Source organism: Aphelocoma coerulescens, unplaced genomic scaffold (assembly GCF_041296385.1).
Source record: "Aphelocoma coerulescens isolate FSJ_1873_10779 unplaced genomic scaffold, UR_Acoe_1.0 HiC_scaffold_143, whole genome shotgun sequence".
In the NCBI taxonomy this organism is placed as follows: Eukaryota; Metazoa; Chordata; class Aves; order Passeriformes; family Corvidae; genus Aphelocoma; species Aphelocoma coerulescens.
The window spans coordinates 190,186-215,364 of NW_027183494.1; the positions used below are offsets into that span (position 1 = coordinate 190,186).

General features: G+C 63.2%; 1 protein-coding gene across 1 annotated transcript; it reads right to left on the reverse strand.

The window, feature by feature from the left end:
• Positions 1-5,738: 5,738 nt before the first annotated feature.
• Positions 5,739-20,766, reverse strand: LOC138100818 (polyunsaturated fatty acid lipoxygenase ALOX15B-like). The gene is made up of 11 exons (XM_068998681.1): positions 20,657-20,766; positions 18,230-18,330; positions 16,046-16,218; positions 14,918-15,061; positions 12,977-13,171; positions 11,068-11,154; positions 9,176-9,345; positions 7,919-8,040; positions 7,104-7,204; positions 6,620-6,790; positions 5,739-5,918 (listed from the first exon to the last, which is right to left on the reverse strand). The coding sequence occupies exons 1-11, from the start codon at positions 20,764-20,766 to the stop codon at positions 5,739-5,741; spliced, it is 1,554 nt and encodes a 517-aa protein (XP_068854782.1).
• Positions 20,767-25,179: the final 4,413 nt, after the last annotated feature.

The following is a 25,179-nucleotide window of genomic DNA, read 5'->3' on the forward strand; positions in this document are numbered from 1 at the left end:
GACCCCCAAATGGATTCGGGGTTGGAGTTGTTGTCACCCCCCAAAAACCCCACATCGATATGGGGTCAGGGTTGTTGTCACCCCCCGAAAACCCCCGAGGCCGTGGGGGTGACCCCCACGTCGATGTGGGGTCGTGGTGGTTGTCATCCCCCAAACCCCCCCCACAGGGCACGGGGGTGACCCCCACATTGATGTGGGGTCGGGGTTGTTGTCACCCCCTGAACCCCCTCAAGCTGTGGGGGTGACCCCCCAAATGGATTCGGGCTCGGGGTTGTTGTCACCCCCCAAAAACCCCACATCAATATGGGGTCAGGGTCGTTGTCACCCCCCGAAAACCCCCGAGGCCGTGGGGGTGACCCCCATGTCGATGTGGGGTTGGGGTTGTTGTCACCCCCCAAAAACCCCACATCAATATGGGGTCAGGGTTGTTGTCACCCCCCGAAAATCCCCGAGGCCGTGGGGGTGACCCCCAGATGTGGGGTTGGGGTTGTTGTCACCCCCTGAACCCCCCCAGACCTTGGGCGTGACCCCCAAATGGATTTGGGGTCGGGGTTGTTGTCACCCCCCAAAAACCCCACATCGATGCGGGGTTGGGGGTGTCACCCCCCCAAACCCCCAAGTCCCAATGGGGTCGGGGTCGTTGTCACCCCCAAACCCCCCCCACCCCGCAGGTTGTGGGGGTGACCCCCCCCCAGTTTCCGCTGGCGACGGGGTTGTTGTCACCCCCAAACCGAAACGGGGTCGGGATCATCGTCACCCCCAAACCCCTCCCTACAGGTTGTGGGGTGACCCCATGGATAGAGGGACGGGGTTGTTGTCACCCCGAAACCCCCACACTAAAATGGGCTCGGGGGTGTCACACCCCCTCCCCCCAAACCCCACAAACCATGGGAGTGACCCCAAAATTGATCCGGGGATGGGGTTGTCACCTTCCCCCCCCCCCCCCAAAAAAAAACCCCCACAGGATGTGGGGGTGACCCCCAAATTCAGATGGGGTCGGGGGGGTGACCCTTAAATTAGAGGATGACCCCAAAGGGCGGTGATGCCGAAATTCGGGGTGACCCCTAAATTCGGGGTGACCCCTGAATTAAAGGAACTCTCAAGTTCGAGGGGTCACCCCTAAACTGGGCTGACCCCCAAGTTGGTGACCCCCAAGTTGGGTGGGGGTCACCCCTAAATTGGGGTTGACCCCTACTTTGGGGTGAAACCCTTAAATTGGGGGGTTGATCCCCAAACTGGGCTCGGAATCTGAAGTTTGGGGTGACCCCCAAGTTAAGGGGTGAAACCCCCTCCCCCCCCCCCAGTTGGAGTGGGGGAGGGGCAGTTGTGGGACCCCCCCCTCCCCCCGATTTTGGGGTGGGGGGGTCGGTGGGGGGGTTGTAATTTATGGCGATTGTTCGTTAATGAGGACGGGGAGGGGGGGTCGGGGTGGGGGTGGGGGGCGCTCTTTGGTGGCGGTTTTGGGGGTTCGGGGTTTTGGGGGGGGAGGGGGTCCTTTGCCCCTCCCCCCCTCCCCTCCACCCCCCCTTTATTTTGCTGTTTTCACTTTTGGGTTTTTTTTGGGGGGGGGGGGAGGGGAAGCGAATTTTGGGGAATTTCCAATTTTGGGGGAAACGAATAAAAGTTTTACTGATTTTCACCTGCGGCTCTGTCTGGGGGAGGGACTGGGGGGGAACACCCCAAAACCCCTCCTTTGGGGACACCCAGGGACACCCCAGAATCCCTCATTTGGGGACACCTGAGGACACCCCAAAACCCCTCATTTGGGGACACCCCAAAAACCCCTCATTTGGGGACACCTCAGGACGCCCCAGAACCCCTCGTCTGGGGACACCTGAGGACACCCCAGAACCCCTCTTTTGGGGACACCCAAGAACCCCTCATTTGGGGACACCCCAAAAATCCCTCGTTTGGGGACACCCCAAAAACCCCTCATTTGGGGACACCTCAGGACACCCCAGAACCCCTCATTTGGGGACACCCCAAAACCCCTTCTTTGGGGACACCCCAGAACCCCTCCTTTGAGGACACCTGAGGACACCCAAAACCCCCTTCATTTGGGGACACCCCAAAACCCCTCATTTGGGGACACCCAGGGACACCCCAGAACCCCTCATTTGGGGACACCCCAAAAACCCTTCATTTGGGGACACCAAGGGACACCCCAAAATCCCTCACTTGGTGACACCTGAGGACACCCCAGAATGCTTCGTTTGGGGAAACCCGGGGACACCCCAAAATCCCTCATTTGGGGACACCTGGGAACTCCTCATTTGAGGACACTCGGGGACACCCCAAAACCCCTCATTTGGGGACACCCGGGGACACCCCAAGACCCCTCCTTTGGGGACACCCAGGGACATCCCAAAATCCCTCATTTGGGGACACCTGAGGACACCCCAGAACCCCTCGTTTGGGGAAACCTGGACACTCCAAAACCCCTCATGTGGCCATGGTTTGGGTGTGATGGTCAGGGGTTGGTCATGGTGGTCATGGTTGGGTCATGGTGGCCATGGTTGGGGTGTGATGGTCAGGGATTGGTCATGGTGGCCATGGTTGGGTCATGGTGGCCATGATTGGGGTGTGATGGTCAGGGATTGATCATGATGGCCATGGCTGGGTCATGGTGGCCATGATTGGGTCATGGTGGCCGTGCTTGGGGTGTGATGGTCAGGGATTGGTCATGGTGGCCATGATTGGGGTGTGATGGTCAGGGATTGGTCATGGTGGCCGTGGTTGGGGTGTGATGGTCAGGGATTGGTCATGGTGGCCATGGTTGGGTCATGGTGGCCATGATTGGGGTGTGATGGTCAGGGATTGATCATGGTGGCCGTGGTTGGGGTGTGATGGTCAGGGATTGGTCATGGTGGCCATGGTTTGGGTGTGATGGTCAGGGATTGGTCATGGTGGCCATGGTTGGGTCATGGTGGCCGTGGTTGGGGTGTGATGGTCAGGGATTGGTCATGGTGGCCATGGTTTGGGTGTGATGGTCAGGGATTGGTCATGGTGGCCATGGTTGGGTCATGGTGGCCGTGGTTGGGGTGTGATGGTCAGGGATTGGTCATGGTGGTCATGGTTGCGTCATGGTGGCCATGGTTGGGGTGTGATGGTCAGGGATTGGTCATGGTGGTCATGGTTGGGTCATGGTGGCCGTGGTTGGGGTGTGATGGTCAGGGATTGGTCATGGTGGCCATGATTGGGGTGTGATGGTCAGGGATTGGTCATGGTGGCCGTGGTTGGGGTGTGATGGTCAGGGATTGGTCATGGTGGCCATGGTTGGGGTGTGATGGTCAGGGATTGGTCATGGTGGCCATGGTTGGGTCATGGTGGCCATGGTTGGGTCATGGTGGCCATGGTTGGGGTGTGATGGTCAGGGATTGGTCATGGTGGCCGTGGTTGGGGTGTGATGGTCAGCGATTGGTCATGGTGGCCGTGGTTGGGTCATGGTGGCCATGGTTTGGGTGTGATGGTCAGGGATTGGTCATGGTGGCCATGGTTGGGTCATGGTGGCCGTGGTTGGGGTGTGATGGTCAGGGATTGGTCATGGTGGCCATGGTTGGGGTGTGATGGTCAGGGATTGGTCATGGTGGCCATGGTTGGGTCATGGTGGCCGTGGTTGGGGTGTGATGGTCAGGGATTGGTCATGGTGGTCATGGTTGCGTCATGGTGGCCATGGTTGGGGTGTGATGGTCAGGGATTGGTCATGGTGGTCATGGTTGGGTCATGGTGGCCGTGGTTTGGGTGTGATGGTCAGGGATTGGTCATGGTGGCCATGATTGGGGTGTGATGGTCAGGGATTGGTCATGGTGGCCGTGGTTGGGGTGTGATGGTCAGGGATTGGTCATGGTGGCCATGGTTGGGGTGTGATGGTCAGGGATTGGTCATGGTGGCCATGGTTGGGTCATGGTGGCCATGGTTGGGTCATGGTGGCCATGGTTGGGGTGTGATGGTCAGCGATTGGTCATGGTGGCCGTGGTTGGGGTGTGATGGTCAGCGATTGGTCATGGTGGCCGTGGTTGGGTCATGGTGGCCATGGTTGGGGTGTGATGGTCAGGGATTGGTCATGGTGGTCATGGTTGGGTCATGGTGGCCATGGTTGGGGTGTGATGGTCAGGGATTGGTCATGGTGGCCGTGGTTGGGGTGTGATGGTCAGGGATTGGTCATGGTGGCCATGGTTGGGTCATGGTGGCCATGGTTTGGGTGTGATGGTCAGGGATTGGTCATGGTGGCCGTGGTTGGGGTGTGATGGTCAGGGATTGGTCATGGTGGCCATGGTTGGGGTGTGATGGTCAGGGATTGGTCATGGTGGCCGTGGTTGGGGTGTGATGGTCAGGGATTGGTCATGGTGGCCATGGTTGGGTCATGGTGGCCATGGTTGGGGTGTGATGGTCAGGGATTGGTCATGGTGGCCATGGTTGGGTCATGGTGGCCATGGTTGGGTCATGGGGGCCATGGATTGGTCATGGTGTTCGTAGAAAGGTTCCAATGGCCATGGTTGGGTCATGGTGGCCAGGGTTGGGTCATGGTGGCCATGGAAGATTTCTGGTGGGCATGGTGGGGTTGTGGTGGCCTTGGAAGGTTTATGGTGGCCATGGAAGCTTTATGGTGACCATGGAAGGTTTCTGGTGGCCATGGCAGGTTTCTGGTGGGCATGGTGGGGTTGTGGTGGCCTTGGAAGGTTTATGGTGGCCATGGAAGGTTTCTGGTGGCCATGGCAGGTTTCTGGTGGGCATGGTGGCGTTGTGGTGGCCTTGGAAGGTTTATGGTGGCCATGGAAGCTTTATGGTGACCATGGAAGGTTTCTGGTGGCCATGGCAGGTTTCTGGTGGCCATGGTGGGGTTGTGGTGGCCTTGGAAGGTTTGTGGTGGCCTTGGAAGGTTTATGGTGGCCATGGAAGCTTTATGGTGACCATGGAAGGTTTCTGGTGGCCATGGCAGGTTTCTGGTGGGCATGGTGGGGTTGTGGTGGCCTTGGAAGGTTTATGGTGGCCATGGAAGCTTTATGGTGACCATGGAAGGTTTATGGTGGCCATGGCAGGGTTGCGGTGGCCATGGTCAGTGCCTGGGCACATGAGTCAGTGTCTGGGGTCACGGCCAAGACGCACCTGGAGCTGCGTGAGGAACCCTGAGGGGTTTTATTCCCATGAACCTGCCCAGGTGTGGTGGGGTGGGAGATGGGCCTGGCCAGGTGAGCCGGGGGTGGGGGTTGGGGACAGCAGGGGGATGCTGGGGACACATCTGGGGATTGTCCAAGGAGGCTGAGGACATCTTGGGGACACCCAGGAGAGTTGGAGGGGGACATCAAGGGAGTGTTGGGGACACACCAGGAGGCGATCCAGAGGTTGGGGACATCTCAAGGGGTTGGGGACACCCAGGAGAGTTGGTGACATCCAAGGGGGGGTTGGGGACATCTTGGGGTGAGAGAAAATTGGGATGGGAAGGGTTGGGGACACCATGGGTGGGTTGAGGATGGTCCAGGGGGGTTGGGGCCACCCTGGACGTTGTTGGTGACATCCCAGTGGCCGCTGGGGACACTCAGATGGAGATGCTCTGCTGGACGCAGGTGGGGACACTCCGATGGCCCTTGATGACACTCCAGTGGCCATTGGTGACACCCCGGTGGCCCTTGGGGACACTCAGATGGAGACGCTCTCCTGGACACAGGTGGGGACACTCTGGTGGCCGTTGATGACACTCCAGTGGCCATTGGTGACACCCCGGTGGCCCTTGGGGACACTCAGATGGAGATGCTCTCCTGGACGCAGGCGGGGTCCAGGTAGGGGTAGGGCAGGGCCAGCGCCGCGTTCCGGTCCTGGATGCGCCGGGAGATCCCGGCCAGGCGCTCCCGGAACGAGTCCAGGAGGCGCCGTGGGGCTGGACCGGTCAGCAGGTCCTGGGAGCGTGACCCCAGCGGGCGCTGGGGGGACAGGGGACATCAGGGGACATCAAGGAGACCCCAAAACCTGGGTCACCAGTGGGGTCATGAACCCCCCCAAGGTCTCTGTCCCCACTGGGGTCACGGTGTCCCCTCAAGGCCCAGGTCCCCAATGGGGTCCTGACCCCCCTCCCAAGGTCCCTGTCCCCACTGGGGTCGTGGTGTCCCCTCAAGTCCCAGGTCCCCAATGGGCTCCTGACCCCCCCAAAGTCCCTGTCCCCACTGGGGTCATGGTGTCCCCCCAAGTCCCAGGTCCCCAATGGGCTCCTGACCCCACCCAAGGTCTCTGTCCCCACTGGGGTCGTGGTGTCCCCTCAAAGCCCGGGTCCCCAATGGGGCCCCAATGGGGGCCTGACCCCCCTCCCAAGGTCCCTGTCCCCATTGGGGTCACGGTGTCCCCTCATGTCCCAGGTCCCCAATGGGCTCCTGACCCCACCCAAGGTCTCTGTCCCCACTGGGGTCGTGGTGTCCCCTCATGTCCCAGGTCCCCAATGGTCTCCTGACCCCCCCAAAGTCCCTGTCCCCACTGGGGTCGTGGTGTCCCCTCAAAGTCCAGGTCCCCAATGGGCTCCTGACCCCCCCAAAGTCCCTGTCCCCCCTCACCAGGTCCCCACAGGGGTTATGGGGTCCCCATGGGTGTCCTGCCACCCCCCCACCCCCCGTGTGTCCCTGTCCCCTCTCACCGGCTCCCCTCCCTCGTAGCTGACCACGCTCAGCAGGGCCAGGAGGGCTCCGGTGGCCTCGGGGGATGGGAGTGTCTCCAACAGCAGCTCCTCGGTGGCCTCATCCTTGGTGGCCGGCGGTGGCCGCTGCAGCGTCCCCGGCGTGTTGGGCATCCAGGCCGCGTAGTCGTACTGGGGGAGGGGACACCGGAGGGGTCAGTTGGGGTTCCCGGACCCCAAAACCTCCCCGAGGGTCACCTGGGTGCCACAGAGGTCACTCAGTTCCCAGTGGGGTCACTCCGGTGTTGTCACATCCCCGTGACCACTGTGGCTACTGAGAGGTCACCTGAGTCCCACAGGGGTCACCCAGTGTTTGTCACATCCTCATGTCCACTGTGGCCACCAAAAGGGGGTTTGTGGCTACTGCTGAGCCCAATGGATGCGTTCAGGTGTCGCCACCCCCCCTCTGTGTCCCGTGATGTCCCCAGATGTCCCCGGGTGCCACCTGGCCGCTGTTGACGGCCGCGTGCCGGGCGGAGCAGCAGAAGATGATCATGGTCAGGAACTTGACCAGCTCGGGGCGGCCGCAGAGCTTAGACGGGAAACCTGGGGGGGGACAGAGGGGGCGTCACCCAATGGGGGGCGTCACCCAATGGGCGGTGTCACCCAATGGGGGGCGTCACCTAATGGGCGGTGTCACCCAATGGGGGGTGTCACCCAATGGGGGGCGTCACCCAATGGGGGGTGTCACCCAATGGGGGGCGTCACCCAATGGGGGGCGTCACCCAATGGGGAGTGTCACCCAATGGGCGGTGTCACCCAATGGGCGGTGTCACCCAATAGGGGGTGTCACCCAATGGGCGGTGTCACCCAATGGGGGGTGTCACCCACCACAGTGACGTCACACACCATGGAGGTGTCACCCATCACAATGATGTCACCCACCGCGGGTGCGTCACCCATCGCAATGACGTCACCCACCACGGGGACATCACTCATCACAATGACGTCACCCACCGCGGGTGCGTCACCCATCACAATGACGTCACCCACCATGGGGACATCACTCATCACAATGACGTCACCCACCGCGGGTGCGTCACCCATCACAATGACGTCACCCACCACAGACCACCTCCAGCACGTGACCAGCCCGGGGCGTGGCCATGGGCATGAGTGGGACCCTCCCATGTCTTGACCATGACCATGACCACGACCATGACCACGACCACAACCACGACCACAACCACGACCATCACCCATCACCGCAATGTCACCGTGGCCCCCCCATTGTCCCTGTCACCCCCCCATGTCCCCTACCCGTCTTCTCGTTGCCCAGGACGCCGTAGGTGAAGATCTCGCCCACCCACTCCTGCAGCTCCTCGTCCTCGGCCACGTCCTTGTCCTCGGCGTAGAAAAGTGCCACGATCCCCTCCACGTAGCTGGGACACCGCGGGGACACCGGTGACATGTGGGGACGGGGACAGGGCCACGCCTGCTGCTCCCACGTCCCCCCTGTCCCCGCGTGGGTCCCTGTCCCCGTGTCCCCAGCCTGGCTGCCTCCACCCAACGTCATCTCTGTCCCCATCACCGCTGATGTCCCATCTCCGTGGCCCCGTTCCTGTTGTCCCCTTCCTGTGGTCCTTGTCCCCATCCTCGCTGTCCCCATCAGTAGGGTCCCATCCTGTTGTCCCCATAATTCTCATCTCCATGTCCCCATTGTCCCAATCCCCTCAACCCCCTCCCTGTCCCCCGTTCTCTCCATGTCCCCACCCCATTGTCCCCACCATTGCCACCGCCAGGTCCCTGTCATCCCAATCCCATTGTCTCCATCATCCCCATCCCATTGTCCCCATTGTCCCATCCCGTCGCCCCATCGTCCTCATCCCATTGTCCCCATTGTCCCATCCCATCGTCCCCATCATCCCCATCCCATTGTCCCCACCATTGCCACCTCCATGTCCCTGTCATCCCAATCCCATCGTCCCCATCCCATTGTCCCCACCGTCCCCACCGTCCCCATCCCATTGTCCACACCATTGCCACCTCCATGCCCCTGTCATCCCAATCCCACCGTCCCCATCCCATTGTCCCCATTGTCCCATCCCCTTGTCCTCACCGTCCCCATCCCTTTGTCCCCACCATTGCCACCTCCTTGTCCCGGTCATCCCAATCCCATTGTCTCCATCATCCCCATCTCCATGTTCCCCTTGTCCCCATCCTCTTCATCCTCGTTCCCGTCCTCATCATTCCCCTCTCCATGTCCCATCATCCCCATCCTATTGTCCCCATTGTCCCCACTGTCCCCATCCCATTCCATCCCATTGTCCCCATCGTCCCCATCCCATTGTCCCCATCATTGCCATCTCCATGTCCCCATTGTCCCTCTCTCCATGTCCCCATTGTCCCCACCATCCCCATCTCCAAGTCCCCACCATCCCCATCTCCATTTCCCCACCATCTCCATGTCCCCATTGTCCCCACCATCCCCATCTCCATGTCACCACCATCCCCCTCTCCATGTCCCCGCTGTCCCCACCATCCCCCTCTCCCTGTCCCCTCCCCGCTGTCCCCCACCTCTCGATGGCCCCCCAGATGTCCAGGGCGTCGTCCCTGTAGTGGTACCCGGGGATGTCCCCGACCCCGCGCTCCTCCACATCATCGGGGACGCACAGCTCCCGGTACGTCAGCGCCGCCGTCCCCCGGGCCACCAGCGCCAGCGTCCCCTCCCGCCCCACGGCGGTGGCCTGGGGACATCACCACCCATCAATGTCCCCTGGGGACATCACCACCCCTCAGTGTCCCCTCCCGCCCCACTGTGGTGGCCTGGGGACATCACCACCCATCAATGTCCCCTGGGGACATCACCACCCCTCAGTGTCCCCTCCCGCCCCACCAAGGTGGCCTGGGGACATCACCACCCCTCAGTGTCCCCTCCCGCCCCACCAAGGTGGCCTGGGGACATCACCACCCCTCAGTGTCCCCTCCCACCCCACTGAGGTGGCCTCGGGACATCGCCACCCATCAGTGTCCCCTCCCACCCCACTGAGGTGGCCTGGGGACATCACCACCCCTCAGTGTCCCCTCCCACCCCACCAAGGTGGCCTGGGGACATCGCCACCCATCAGTGTCCCCTGGGGACATCGCCACCCCTCAGTGTCCCCTCCCACCCCACTGAGGTGGCCTGGGGACATCGCCACCCATCAATGTCCCCTCCCGCCCCACCGCGGTGGCCTGGGGACATCGCCACCCCTCAGTGTCCCCTCCCGCCCCACCGTGGTGGCCTGGGGACATCACCACCCCTCAGTGTCCTCTCCTGCCCCACCGCGGTGGCCTGGGGACATCACCACCCCTCAGTGTCCTCTCCTGCCCCACCGAGGTGGCCTGGGGACATCACCACCCCTCAGTGTCCCCTCCCACCCCACCAAGGTGGCCTGGGGACATCGCCACCCCTCAGTGTCCCCTCCCGCCCCACTGAGGTGGCCTGGGGACATCACCACCCCTCAGTGTCCCCTCCCACCCCACCAAGGTGGCCTGGGGACATCGCCACCCCTCAGTGTCCCCTGGGGACATCGTCACCCCTCAGTGTCCCCTCCCACCCCACTGAGGTGGCCTGGGGACATCGCCACCCCTCAGTGTCCCCTCCCCTCCCACCCCACCGAGGTGGCCTGGGGACATCGCCATGATGTGGCCTGGGGACATCGCCACCCATCAATGTCCCCTCCCACCCCACTGAAGTGGCCTGGGGACATCACCACCCATCAATGTCCCCTCCCACCCCACCGAGGTGGCCTGGGGACATCGCCACCCCTCAGCGTCCCCTCCCACCCCACCGAGGTGGCCTGGGGACATCGCCACCCATCAGCGTCCCCTCCCACCACACCGAGGTGGCCTGGGGACATCACCACCCATCAATGTCCCCTCCCACCCCACCGAGGTGGCCTGGGGACATCGCCACCCCTCAGTGTCCCCCGTGTCCCCTCCCTGCAGTGCCAGGTCCCCACATCCATGGGGGAACCGGGTGTGCGAGGGACACCAGGAGAGGACCCAGATGTTCGAATGTCCCCAGGGGGACCTGGGTGACACTGAGAGGGACTGAGGTGTCCAGGTGACACCAGAGGTGGGACCCAGGTGTTCAGGTGTCCCCAGAAGGACCCAGGTGACACTGAGGGGGGGACCCAGATGTCTGGGTGACACCAGGAGGACCCAGGTGACACCAGGGGGGACCCAGGTGTCCAAGTATCCCCAGAAGACCCCGGTGACACCGGGGGGGACCCAGGTGTCCAGGTGTCCCTAGGAGGACCCAGGTGACACCAGGGGGGACCCAGGTGTCCAAGTGTCCCCAGAAGGACCCAGGTGACACCGGGGGGGACCCAGGTGTCCAGGTGACACCAGGAGGACCCAGGTGACACCAGGGGGGGACCCAGGTGTCCGGGTGACACCAGGTGACACCGGCGTGTCCGGCTGACCTGGTCGATGATGCCACCGGGGTTGAGCAGCGTCTCCCGCGCCAGGATGTTGATGTGGAAGGTGAAGCGCAGGTGGGGGAGGAGGAGCTGGGGACATTGGGGACACCATGGGGACATCGAGGACATCGGGGACACCATGGGGACATCAGGGACATTGGGGACACCATGGGGACACCATGGGGACATTGGAGACACCATGGGGACACCATGGGGACATTGGGGACATCAGGGACACCATGGGGACACTATGGGGACATTGGGGACACCATGGGGACATCAGGGACACCGTGGGGACACCATGGGGACATCCGGGACATCAAGGACATTGGGGACACCATGGGGACATCGGGGACACCATGGGGACATCGGGGACACCGTGGGGACACCATGGGGACATCAGGGACATCAAGGACATTGGGGACACCATGGGGACACCATGGGGACATTCGGGACACCATGGGGACACCATGGGGACACCATGGGGACACCATGGGGACATTGGGGACATTGGGGACATCATGGGAGCACCATGGGGACACTGGGGACATCGGGAACACCATGGGGACACCATGGGGACATCGGGGACACCATGGGAACATTGGGGACATTGGGGACACCATGGGGACACCATGGGGACATTGGGGACACCATGGGGACATTGGGGACATCGGGGACACCATGGGGACACCATGGGGACATTGGGGACACCATGGGGACATTGGGGACATCGGGGACACCATGGGGACACCATGGGGACACCATGGGGACATCGGGGACACCATGGGAACATCGAGGACACTGTGGGGACATCAGGGACATCAGGGACATTGGGGACATGGGGACAATGGGGACACCATGGGGATATCGAGGACATTAGGAACCCATGGGGACATTGGGGACACCATGGGGACATTGGGGACATCGGGGACACCATGGGGACACCATGGGGACATTGGGGACACCATGGGGACATCGGGGACATCGGGGACACCATGGGAACATTGGGGACATTGGGGACACCATGGGGACATCGGGGACACCATGGGGACACCATGGGGGCACCATGGGGACATTGGGGACATCAGGGACATCAGGGACACCATGGGGACATCGGGGACATTGGAGACACCATGGGGACATTGGGGACATCGGGGACATCGTGGGGACATTGGGGACATTGGGGACATCGAGGACATTAGGAACCCATGGGGACGTTGGGGACATCGGGGACGTGGGGGACACCATGGGAATATTGGGGACACTGGGGACATTGACGTGCGTATTTTGGGTCTGGTTTGGGTATTTGGTGCGGTTCCAAGGTGCAGATTTTGGGGTGGGGATTTCGGGGTGCAGTTTTGGGGTCAGGGTGCAGTTTTTGGGGTCAGGGTGCAGTTTTGGGGTCGAGGTGCAGTTTTGGGGTCGAGGTGCAGTTTTGGGGTTAGGGTGCAGGTTTTGGGGTGGTGATTTTAGGGTGCATTTTTTGGGGTCAAGGTGCAGTTTTTGGGGTCAGGGTGCAGGTTTTGGGGTTCAGGGTGCAGGTTTGGGGTCAGGGTGCATTTTTTTGGGTCAGGGTGCAATTTTGGGGTGGGGATTTCAGGGTGCATTTTTTGGGGTCGGGGTGCAGTTTTGGGGTGGGGATTTCGGGGTGCATTTTTTTGGGATCAGGGTGCAGTTTTTGGGTCAGGGTGCAGTTTTTGGGTCAGGGGTTTCAGGGTGCATTTTTTTGGGATCAGGGTGCAGTTTTGGGGTGGGGATTTCGGGGTGCATTTTTTGGGATCAGGGTGCATTTTTTGGGGTCGGGGTGCAGTTTTTGGGTCAGGGATTTCGGGGTGCATTTTTTGGGATCAGGGTGCATTTTTTGGGGTCGGGGTGCAGCTTTTGGGCTCCCGCTGGGTTATTTCGGGGTTACCTGGTGCACGGGGTGGGCGGCCGGCAGGCGCTGGGTGGCCACGGCGAAGGCCTCGGCCAGGAAGTGGCTGTGCAGCAGGTGAGTGACCGCCTCGTGCAGGAGGAAGTGGGCACCCCTCACCCACAGCTTGGCCAGTGCCCACCCCTGCCCCCCCGGCACAAAGATCGGGGACCCCGGCCCGGGGTGCTGTGACAGCTGTGGGGGACAGCGGGGGTCAGAGGGGGGGACACTGAGGGGACATGGGGGACACCAGGGGGATGTGGGGTCATGGGGGGTCAGGGGGGGACACCTTGGGGACATGGGGGACACCAGGGGGTCGTGGGGTCATGGGGGGTCAGTGGGGGACACTGAGGGGACATGGGGGACACCAAGGGGATGTGGGGTCATGGGGGGTCAGGGGGGGACACCTTGGGGACATGGGGGACACCAGGGGGATGTGGGGTCATGGGGGGTCAGGGGGGGACAGGGGGACACTGAGGGGACACCGAGGGGACACCAGGGGGATGTGGGGTCATGGGGGGTCGGGGGGGACAGGGGGACACTGAGGGGACATGGGGGACACCAGGGGGATGTGGGGTCATTGGGGTCATTGGGGTCAGCGGGGGACACCTTGGGGACATGGGGGACACCAGGGGGTCGTGGGGTCATGGGGGGTCAGTGGGGGACACTGAGGGGACATGGGGGACACCAAGGGGATGTGGGGTCATGGGGGGTCAGGGGGGGACACTGAGGGGACACCGAGGGGACACCAGGGGGATGTGGGGTCATGGGGGGTCAGGGGGGGACAGGGGGACACTGAGGGGACATGGGGGACACCAGGGGGATGTGGGGTCATGGGGGTCAGGGGGGGTCAGGGGGGGACACTGAGGGGACATGGGGGACACCAGGGGGATGTGGGGTCATGGGGGGTCAGGAGGGGACACCTTGGGGACATGGGGGACACCAGGGGGTTGTGGGGTCATGGGGGGTCAGGGGGGGACAGGGGGACACCTTGGGGACATGGGGGACACCAAGGGGATGTGGGGTCATGGGGGGTCAGGAGGGGACACCTTGGGGACATGGGGGACACCAGGGGGTTGTGGGGTCATGGGGGGTCAGGGGGGGACAGGGGGACACCTTGGGGACATGGGGGACACCAGGGGGATGTGGGGTCATGGGGGCTCAGCAGGGGACAGGTGGGCACGGACAGACGGACATGTGGGACATGCGGGGTCAGTGGGGACATGGGGGACATACGGGACATCTTGGGGACATGGGGGACAGGGGGTGGCTTGGGGACACCCTGGGGTGGGGGGGGGGGAGCTGAGGGGACATGAGGGACATGGGGCACCAGGGTGATCTGGGGGACATGGGGGACAGAGGACACCTTGGGGACACCCTGGGGACACCTTGGGGACACCCTGGGGACACCTTGGGGACATGGGGACCAGGGGGACATGGGACACCTGGAGGATATGGGGTACAGGGGACACCTTGGAGACACCTTGGGGACACCTGGAGGGACACCTAGAGGACACCTGGAGGGACACAGGGTGCAGGGGACACCTGGAGGACACCTGGAGGACACCTGGAGGACACCTGGAGGGACATGGGGTACAGGGGACACCTTGGGGACACCTTGGGGACACCTGGAGGACTCCTAGAGGACACGGGGTACAGGGGACACCCTGGGGACACCTTGGGGACACCTTGGGACACCCTGGGGACACCTTGGGGACACCTTGGGGACACCCTGGGGACACCTGGAGGACACCTTGGAGGACACGGGGTACAGGGGACACCTTGGGGACACCTTGGGGACACCTGGATGGACACGGGGTGCAGGGGACACTCTGGGGACACCTTGGGGACACCTTGGGGACACCTCGGGGACACCCTGGGGACACCTGGGGCCAGGGAGGGTCCCGTCGGGGACATTTTGGGGGGCAGCCGGGGCCGTACCTGGATGGCCACGGGCAGGAGGCGGCCGCGGGGGCTGAGCCAGAGCAGGCAGAGGGGTGCGGCCACGAACTGGGGGTGACCCCCGATGTCCCCCGTGGGGAGCCCCTCGAGCAGCGCGTAATCGGCCAGGAAGAGGCGCCCGCCCTGCGCCCCCAGACCCCCTGAGACCCCCGGCAAGGGCGAGACCCACCCCGCCCCCCGGCGGGGGAAGGGGGAGACCCCCACCCACAAAAAAAAAAAAAAACCAAAGGGAACCATCGGGAAACCCCTCCCCATCCCCCAAACACCCTGCCCAGATCCGGCTTGGAGAGCTGGGACCCCTGCCCAGACACACCCCAAAAATGGGAATCCCCCCCAGACACACCCCAAAAATGGGAACGCCCGGGAAACCCCCCCCAGAGACCCCCCAGAAATGGGAACCCCCCCAGACACCCCCAAAAAATGGGAATCCCCCGAGACACCCCCCAAAAATGGGAAACCCCCCCCAGACACACCCCAAAAATGGGAACTCCCGGGAAAACCCCCCAGACAGCCCCCAAAAATGGGAACCCCCGGGAAACCCCCCCCGACACCCCCCAAAAATGGGAACCCCAGGGAAACCCACCCAGACACCCCCAAAAAAACGGTGTTTTGGGGGTTTGGGGGGATTTTGGGGTTTTTGAGGGTTTTTTTTGGTTTTTGGGGGGGTTTAGTGGGTTTTCCTGGGGTTTTGGGGTTTTTTTGGGGTTTTTTTTGTTTGTTTTTTGGGGTTTTGGGGGGTTTTTGGGGGGTTTTTGGGGTTTTTTGGGGGGTTTTGGGGGTTTTGGGGATTTTGGTTTTTTTGCGGTTTTTGGGGTTTTTGGGTTTTTTGGTTTTTTTGGGGGTTTTTTGGGGGTTTTTGGTTTTTTGGGTTTTTTTTTGTTTTTTAGGGTTTTTGGGGGTTTTTGGGGGGGTTTTGGGGTTTTGGGGTTTTTTGGGGTTTTTTTGGGGGGGTTTTAGGGGTTTTTTGGGGGGTTTGGGTTTTTTTGGGGGTTTTTTAGGTTTTTTTTGCGGTTTTGGGGGATTTTTGGGGGTTTGGGGTTTTTTTTGGGGGTTTGGGCGTTTTGGGTTTTTTTTGGGGGGTTTTTTGGGGTGCCGGGGGTCGCTCACCTCCATCTCCCTGTCCAGGGAGGTGCCGGGGCCGAGGCTGGGGGCCACCATCGGGGGGGTGACAGGGAAGTTGGGGGGCAGGCGGGGGCAGCGGCGCAGCAGGACGGGGTTCACCCCGCTCAGGAACTGCTCCCCGAAAAACGCGTCCTCCTGCCAGTGCTGCACCACGTACTCTGGGGGGCACGGGGACACTTGGGGACACCTGGGGGCACCTGGGGGCACCTGGGGGCACTTGGGGACACCTGGGGGCACCTGGGGGCACCTGGGGGCACCTGGGGGACACCTGGGGGACACTTGGGGACACCTGGGGGCACCTGGGGGCACCTGGGGGCACCTGGGGGACACTTGGGGACACCTCAGGGACACCTCAGGGGCACCTCAGGGACAGCTGGGGACACTTGGGGGACACTTGGGGACACCTGGAGACACTTGGGGACAGATCAGGGACACCTGGGGGCACCTCAGGGACACCTCGGGGACACTTGGGGACACCTGGGGACACTTGGGGACACCTCAGGGACACCTGGGGGCACCTCAGGGACACCTCGGGGACACTTGGGGACACCTGGGGACACCTCAGGGACATTTGGGGACACTTCAGGGACCCTTGGGGGTACCTGGAGGACACTTGGGGGCACCTCGGGGACACTTGGGGACACCTGGGGGACACTTGGAGACAGATCAGGGACACCTGGGGACACCTCAGGGACATTTGGGGACAGATCAGGGACACCTGAGGACACCTTGGGGACACCTGGGGACACCTCAGGGACACCTTAGGGACAGCTGGGGACAGCTGGGGACAGCTGAGGACATCTGGGGACACCTCAGGGACACCTGGGGACACCTTGGGGATACTTGGGGACACCTGGGGGCACCTCAGGGACAGCTGGAGACACTTGGGGACAGATTAGGGACACTTCAGGGACAGCTGGGGACACCCCAGGTACACTTGGGGGCACCTCAGGGATACCTGGGGACACCTCAAGGACACTTGGGGGCACCTGGGGGACACCTCAGGGACACCTCGGGGACACTTGGGGGCACTTGGGGACACCTTGGGGACACCTGGGGACACCTCAGGGACACTTGGGGACACTTGGGGACACTTGGGGACACCTTGGGGACACCTGGGGACACCTGGAGACACTTGGGGACAGATCAGGGACACCTGGGGGCACCTCAGGGACACCTCGGGGACACTTGGGGACACCTGGGGACACCTCAGGGACATTTGGGGACACTTCAGTGACCCTTGGGGGCACCTGGAGGACACTTGGGGACACTTGGGGGCACCTCGGGGACACTTGGGGACACCTGGGGGACACTTGGAGACAGATCAGGGACACCTGAGGACACCTTGGGGATACCTGGGGACACCTCAGGGACACCTCAGGGACACCTGGGGACACCCCAGGGACACTTGGGGGCACTTGGGGACACCTCAGGGATACCTGGGGACACTTCAGGGACACCTCAGGGACACCTGGAGACACCTCAGGGACACTTGGGGACACCTGGGGACACGTCAGGGACACTTGGGGACACCTGGGGGACACCTGGGGACACCTGGGGGACAGATCAGGGACACCTCGGGGACACCTTGGGGACACCTCAGGGACACTTGGGGACACCTCGGGGACACCTTGGGGACACCTGGGGACACCTGGGGGACACTTGGGGACACCTCGGGGACACCTTGGGATTCCTGGCCCCCCCCCCCCCCATATCCCTCTTGGGACCCCCAGGACCCCCCAAACTCCTGGGACCACCCCCAAATCCCTGAGATCTCCCTGGGTCCCCCCCAAACTCCTCGGGACCCCCCAGGTCCCCCCCGTGTCCCCCCTGGGAACCCCCAAACTCTGGGGACCCTCGGGGTCCCCCCGTGTCCCCCCTGGGAACCCCCAAACTCTGGGGACACCTCGGGGTCCCCCCGTGTCCCCTCTGGGAACCCCCAAACTCTGGGGACCCCCCAGGTCCCCCCCGTGTCCCCCCTGGGAACCCCCAAACTCTGGGGACCCTCGGGGTCCCCCCGTGTCCCCCTGGGAACCCCCAAACTCTGGGGACCCTCGGGGTCCCCCCGTGTCCCCCCTGGGAACCCCCAAACTCTGGGGACACCTCGGGGTCCCCCCGTGTCCCCCCCCGGTGTCCCCGATGTCCCCCCGGGGGGGGAGGGGCACCCACCGCTGATGGGGGTCCCGGGACCCTCGAGCGCCTCCCGGACGTCCCCGAAGCTGCTCCAGGACCCCCCGGAACGGAGCCCCCGGAGCCGGATCCGGATCTGGCTGGGAGGACATCGGGGACGTTACTGGGGACACTGGGGGGATACTGGGGACACTGGGGGGACATCGGGGACATTACTGGGGACACGGGACACTGGGGACATTGGGGACATTGGGGACACTGGGGGGACATCGGGGACGTTACTGGGGACACTGGGGGGACACTGGGGACACTGGGGGGACATCGGGGACGTTATTGGGGACACTGGGGACATCAGGGACGTTACTGGGGACACTGGGGATGTTGGGGACATTACTGGGGACACTGGGGGGAATTGGGGACACTGGGGACATCGGGGGACACTGGGGACATTATTGGGGACACTGGGGACATTGGGGATGTTACTGGGGACACTGGGGACATTATTGGGGACACTGGGGACACTGGGGACATTGGGGACGTTACTGGGGACACTGGGGACACTGGGGACACTGGGGACACTGGGGACATTGGGGACATTGGGGACATTGGGGATGTTACTGGGGACACTTGGGGGCCATTGGGCTGTGAGGGGACACGAAGGGCCGTGGGGGATGTGGGGATGGAGAAGGGACACAGAAGGGTGGGGACATGGGGACACCCAAGGACAAAGAGATGGGTGGGGCCGGCCGGGACCCTCGATGACCCTTGGGGACCCTTGATGACCCTCAGGGTCCCTCGATGACCCTTGGAGACCCTCAATGACCCTTGGGGACCTTCGATGACCCTTGGGGACCCTATAATGACCCTTGATGACTCTTGGAGACCCCCGATGACCCTTGGGGACCCTTGATGACCCTTGGAGACCCTCGATGACCCTTGGGGACCCTTGATGACCCTCGATGACCCTTGGAGACCCTCGATGACCCTTGATGACCCTTGATGACCCTTGATGACTCTCAATGGCCCTTGGGGACCTTTGATGACCCTGAGGGACCCTTGGTGGTCCTCAATGACCCCTGATGACCCCCAGTGACCCTCAATGGCCCTCATGGCCTTTGATGACCCTCAATGCCCCCCGATGACTCTCAATGACCCCTGATGACCCTCAATGCCCTCCAATGCCCCCTGATGGCCCTCAGTGACCCTCAATGCCCCCCGATGGCTCTCAATGACCCCTGTTGACCCTCAATGACCCTCAATGCCCCCCGATGACCCTCAATGACCCCCAATGACCCTCAATGACCCCTAATGACCTCCAGTGACCCTCAATGCCCCCTGATGGCCCTCAATGCCCCCCGATGACCCCTGATGACCCTCAATGACCCCTGCTGGCCCTTGATGGCCCTCAATGCCCCCCGATGACCCCTGATGACCCTCAATGACCCCTGCTGGCCCTTGATGGCCCTCAATGCCCCCCGATGACCCCTGATGGCCCTCAATGCCCCCTGCTGGCCCTTGATGGCCCTCAATGCCCCCCATGACCCTCAATGCCCCCGATGACCTCCAGTGACCCTCAACGCCCCCTGATGGCCCTCAATGACCCTCAATGTCCCCTGATGACCCTCAATGCCCCCCGATGACCTCCAGTGACCCTCAATGCCCCCCGATGACCCTCAATGACCCCTGAAGGCCCTCAATGACCCTCAATGCCTCCCGATGACCCTCAATGCCTCCCGATGACCCCTGATGGCCTTCAATGACCCTTAATGCCCCCCGATGGCCCTCAATGCCCCCTGCTGGCCCTTGATGGCCCTCAATACCCCCCAGTGACCCTCAATGCCCCCTGATGACCTCCAGTGACCCTCAATGCCTCCTGATGGCCCTCAATGACCCTCAATGCCCCCCGATGGCCCTCAATGTCCCCTGCTGGCCCTCAATGACCCTCAATGCCCCCCGATGGCCCTCAATGACCCCTGATGTCCCTCAATGACCCTCAGTGCTCCCTGATGGCCCTCAATGGCCCCCAATGGCCTTTAATGCCCCCCAGTGACCCTCAATGACCCCCAATGACCCCTGATGGCCTTCAATGACCCTCAGTGACCCCCAGTGACCCTCAATGCCCCCCAGTGACTCTCAATGACCCCCAATGACCCCTGATGGCCTTCAATGACCCTCAATGACCCCCAGTGACCCTCAATGACCCCTGATGTCCCTCAATGCCCCCGATGGCCTTCAATGACCCTCAATGACCCCTGATGGCCCTCAATGACCCTCAATGACCCTCAATGACCCCTGATGGCCTTCAATGACCCTCAATGACCCTCAGTGACCCCCAATGACCCTCAATGACCCCCAATGACCCTCAATGACCCTCGATGACCCTCAATGCCCCCCCAATGGCCCTCAATGTCCCCCAGTGACCCTCAATGCTCCCTCCGTCCCCTCCGTCCCCGCGGTGTCACCGACGCAGCGCCAGCGCGGGCGGCGATCTGGGCGCGGTGGGCGAGGGGGTAGCTCAGGGTGGGCGACAGCTCGGGGGCTGGCCCCGGTGACGTCATCGGCGCCGGTGACGTCATCGACAGGGGCTCGGGCGGCGGTGACGTCGTCGCCGGGGACGCGGGCGGGGGCGGCCACGGGCACAGGGACGGGGGCAGCGCCCGCAGGCACCACGGCCACCCCGGGGCGTAGGGAGCCCACCTGGGGACAGGGACACCACTGACCAGCAGTGACCACCAGGGACCACCCCCTGCCGGTCACCTCCCAGTGCTCCCCAGTAACCACCAGTGACTGCCCCAGGGATCACCAGTGCCCACCTGGTGCCCACCAGTGATTGCCAGTGACCAGCACGGACCAGCACTGACCACCACTGACCACCCGGTCCCCTCCCAGTCCCTCCCAGTGCTCCCAGTCCCCTCCATTCCCCCCCAGTCCCCTCCATTCCCCCCCCAGTTCCCTCCCAGTCCCCTCCCTCCCCCCCCCCAGTGCCCTCCCAATCCCCTCCATTTCCCCCAGTTCCCTCCCAGTCCCCTCCAGTCCCTCCCAGTCCCCTCCAGTCCCCTCCCAGTCCCTCCCAGTTCCCCCAGTTCGCACTGAAAGGCCTCCTTGCGCTCCCTCCGCTCCTCCTGGCGCTGCTGCAGCAGCTGCGGCTCCCGAGCGGCCTCACGGGGGGTCCGGGCTGGGGACATTGGGGGGACATTGGGGACACTGGGGACATTGGGGACACTGGGGATACTGGGGGGACATGGGAGGACCTTGGGGACCTTGGGGACATTGGGGGATTGGGGGGACATTGGGGACACTGGGGACACTGGGGACACTGGGGGGACATTGGAGGACTTTGGGGGACCTCAGGGACATTGTAGACATTGGGGGGGACATTGGGGGATTGGGGGGACATTGGGGACACTGGGGGGACACGGGAGGACCTTGGGAGATCTTGGGACCTTGGGGACATTGGGGGGGATATTGGGGACATTGGAGACATTGGGGGACCTCGGGGACAGAGAGGACCTGGGGGACACAGGAAAACCTTGGGGGACCTTGGGGACATTGAGGACATTGGGGGGACATTGGGGGACTGGGGGACATTGGGGGATTGGGGACCTTGGGGACATTGTGGGGACCTTGGGGATATTGGGGGGACATTGGGGGATTGGGGACATTGGGGACATTGGGGGATTGGGGACATTGGGGACATTGTGGGGACATTGGGGGATTGGGGACCTTGGGGACATTGGGGGGACATTGGAGGACATTGGGGACATTGTGGGGACCTTGGGGACATTGGGGGATTGGGGACCTTGGGGACATTGTGGGGACCTTGGGGATATTGGGGGGACATTGGGGGATTGGGGACATTGGGGACATTGGGGGGACATTGGGGGATTGGGGACCTTGGGGACATTGGGGGGACATTGGAGGACATTGGGGACATTGTGGGGACCTTGGGGACATTGGGGGATTGGGGACATTGTGGGGACCTTGGGGACATTGGGGACATTGGGGGGACATTGGGGGATTGGGGACCTTGGGGACATTGGGGGGACATTGGAGGACATTGGGGACATTGTGGGGACCTTGGGGACATTGGGGGATTGGGGACATTGGGGGACCTTGGGGACATTGGGGGATTGGGGGGGGCATTGGGACATTGGGGGACATTGTGGGGACATTGTGAGGACATTGGGGGATTGGGGACATTGGGGACATTGGGGGGACATTGGGGGGACATTGGGGACATTGAGGACATTGGGGACATTGGGGGGACATTGGAGGACATTGGGGACATTGTGGGGACCTTGGGGACATTGGGGGATTGGGGACATTGGGGACATTGTGGGGACATTGTGGGGACATTGTGGGGACACAGGAGGGGCTACTGGGGCCACGTCCCCAAGTGTCCCCGTACCTGTCCCCTCCCGCAGCTCCAGGTCGCCGCTGTCCAGCCAGCGGTGACACGGGAAGGTGGCCACGGGCCCGTCCTCGTGGCCGCTGTGGCCGCTGTCCCCAGGGTGGGGCCCGGTGACGGTGACGGTGGCGCAGAACCAGCGGTCGGGGACGAGGGACAGCAGCGGCTCCTTGTGCAGCCGGAGCCGCAGGAGGGTCCCCAGGGGCCGCGGGGACGTCACCTCCACCCACAGCGTCTGGGGACAGCTCGGTGTCACCTGGGTGTCACCTGGGACACCTGGGTGTCATCTGGGTGTCACCTGGGACACCTGGGGCACCTGGGGCACCTGGGGCACCTGGGACACCTGGGGCACCTGGGACACCTGGGTGTCACCTGGGACACCTGGGGCACCTGGGACACCTGGGTGTCACCTGGGACACCTGGGTGTCACCTGGGTGTCATCTGGGTGTCACCTGGGTGTCACCTGGGACACCTGGGTGTCATCTGGGTGTCATCTGGGACACCTGGGGCACCTGGGGCACCTGGGGCACCTGGGACACCTGGGTGTCACCTGGGTGTCACCTGGGTGTCACCTGGGACACCTGGGGCACCTGGGGCACCTGGGACACCTGGGTGTCACCTGGGTGTCACATGGGTGTCACCTGGGACACCTGGGTGTCACCTGGGTGTCATCTGGGTGTCACCTGGGACACCTGGGGCACCTGGGGCACCTGGGACACCTGGGTGTCACCTGGGTGTCATCTGGGTGTCACATGGGTGTCACCTGGGGCACCTGGGTGTCACCTGGGTGTCATCTGGGTGTCACCTGGGACACCTGGGGCACCTGGGGCACCTGGGGCACCTGGGTGTCATCTGGGACACCTGGGTGTCACCTGGGTGTCATCTGGGTGTCACCTGGGTGTCACCTGGGTGTCATCTGGGACACCTGGGGCACCTGGGTGTCATCTGGGTGTCACCTGGGTGTCACCTGGGACACCTGGGTGCCACCTGGGTGTCATCTGGGACACCTGGGTGTCATCTGGGTGTCACCTGGGACACCTGTGTGTCACCTGGGGCACCTGTGTGCCACCTGGGACACCTGGGATACCTGGGTGTCACCTGGGTGTCATCTGGGACACCTGGGGCACCTGTGTGTCACCTGGATGTCACCTGGGTGTCATCTGGGGCACCTGGGACACCTGGGTGTCACCTGGGTGTCATCTGGGGCACCTGGGACACCTGTGTGCCACCTGCATCACCTGTGTGCCACCTGCATCACCTGGGTGCCACCTGTGTGTCACCTGTGTGCCACCTGTGTGCCACCTGGGACACCTGTGTGCCACCTGGGTGTCACCTGGGGCACCTGAGGCACCTGTGTGCCACCTGGGTGCCACCTGTGTGCCACCTGGGACACCTGGGTGCCACCTGGGTGTCACCTGGGGCACCTGAGGCACCTGTGTGCCACCTGGGTGCCACCTGGGACACCTGTGTGCCACCTGGGTGCCACCTGTGTGCCACCTGGGTGTCACCTGTGTGTCACCTGGGACACCTGGTGCCACCTGTGTGTCACCTGTATCACCTGTGTGCCACCTGTGCCACCTGTGTGCCACCTGTGCCACCTGTCACCTGGGGCAGCTGGGTGCCACCTGTGTGCCACCTCTATCATCTATGTGCCACTTGGGTGTCACCTGGGACACCTGTGCATCACCTGTGTGCCACCTGTGTCACCTGTGTGCCACCTATGTGCCACCTGTGTGCCACCTGGGACACCTGGATGTCTTCCAGGACACCTGGGTGCCACCTGTGCCACCTGGGCCACGGGACACCTGGGACACCTGGGGCACCTGTGTGCCACCTCCCTGTCACCCCCCGGGCCACCCCTTGCGTCACCCACAGCCACCCCCCCGTCCCCCCTCATCCTTCCCAGTGCCCTCCCAGTCCCTCCCAGTGCCCCCCAATTCCCTCCCAGTGCCCCCCAGTTCCCTTCCAGTCCCTCCCAGTGCCCTCCAGTGCCATCCCAGTGCCCCCCAGTCCCTCCCAGTGTCTCCCAATTCCCTCCCAGCACTCCCCAGTGCCTCCCAGTGCCCTCTCAGTGCACTCCCAGCGCCCTCCAGTGCCGTCCCAGTGCCCCCCAGCACCCCCCAGTGCCCCCCAGTTCCCTCCCAGTGCCCCCCAGTTCCCTCCCAGTCCCTCCCAGTTCCCTCCCAGTCCCTCCCAGCACCCCCCAATCCCTCCGAGTGCCCCCCAGTTCCCTCCCAGTGTCCCCCAGTTCCCTCCCAGTGCCCTCCAGTTCCCTCCCAGTCGCTCCCAGTGCCCCCCAATTCCCTCCCAGTTCCCTCCCAGTCCCTCCCAGTGCCCCCCAGTGCACTCCCAGCGCCCCCCAGTCCCTCCCAATCCTCTCCCAGTGCCCTCCCAGCGCCTCTCAGTGCCTCCCAGTGCCCCCCAATTCCCTCCCAGTTCCCTCCCAGTCCCTCCCAATCCTCTCCCAGTGCCCTCCCAGCGCCTCTCAGTGCCTCCCAGTGCCCCCCAATTCCCTCCCAGTTCCCTCCCAGTCCCTCCCAGTGCCCCCCAGTGCCGTCCCAGTGCCCTCCAGCACCCCCTA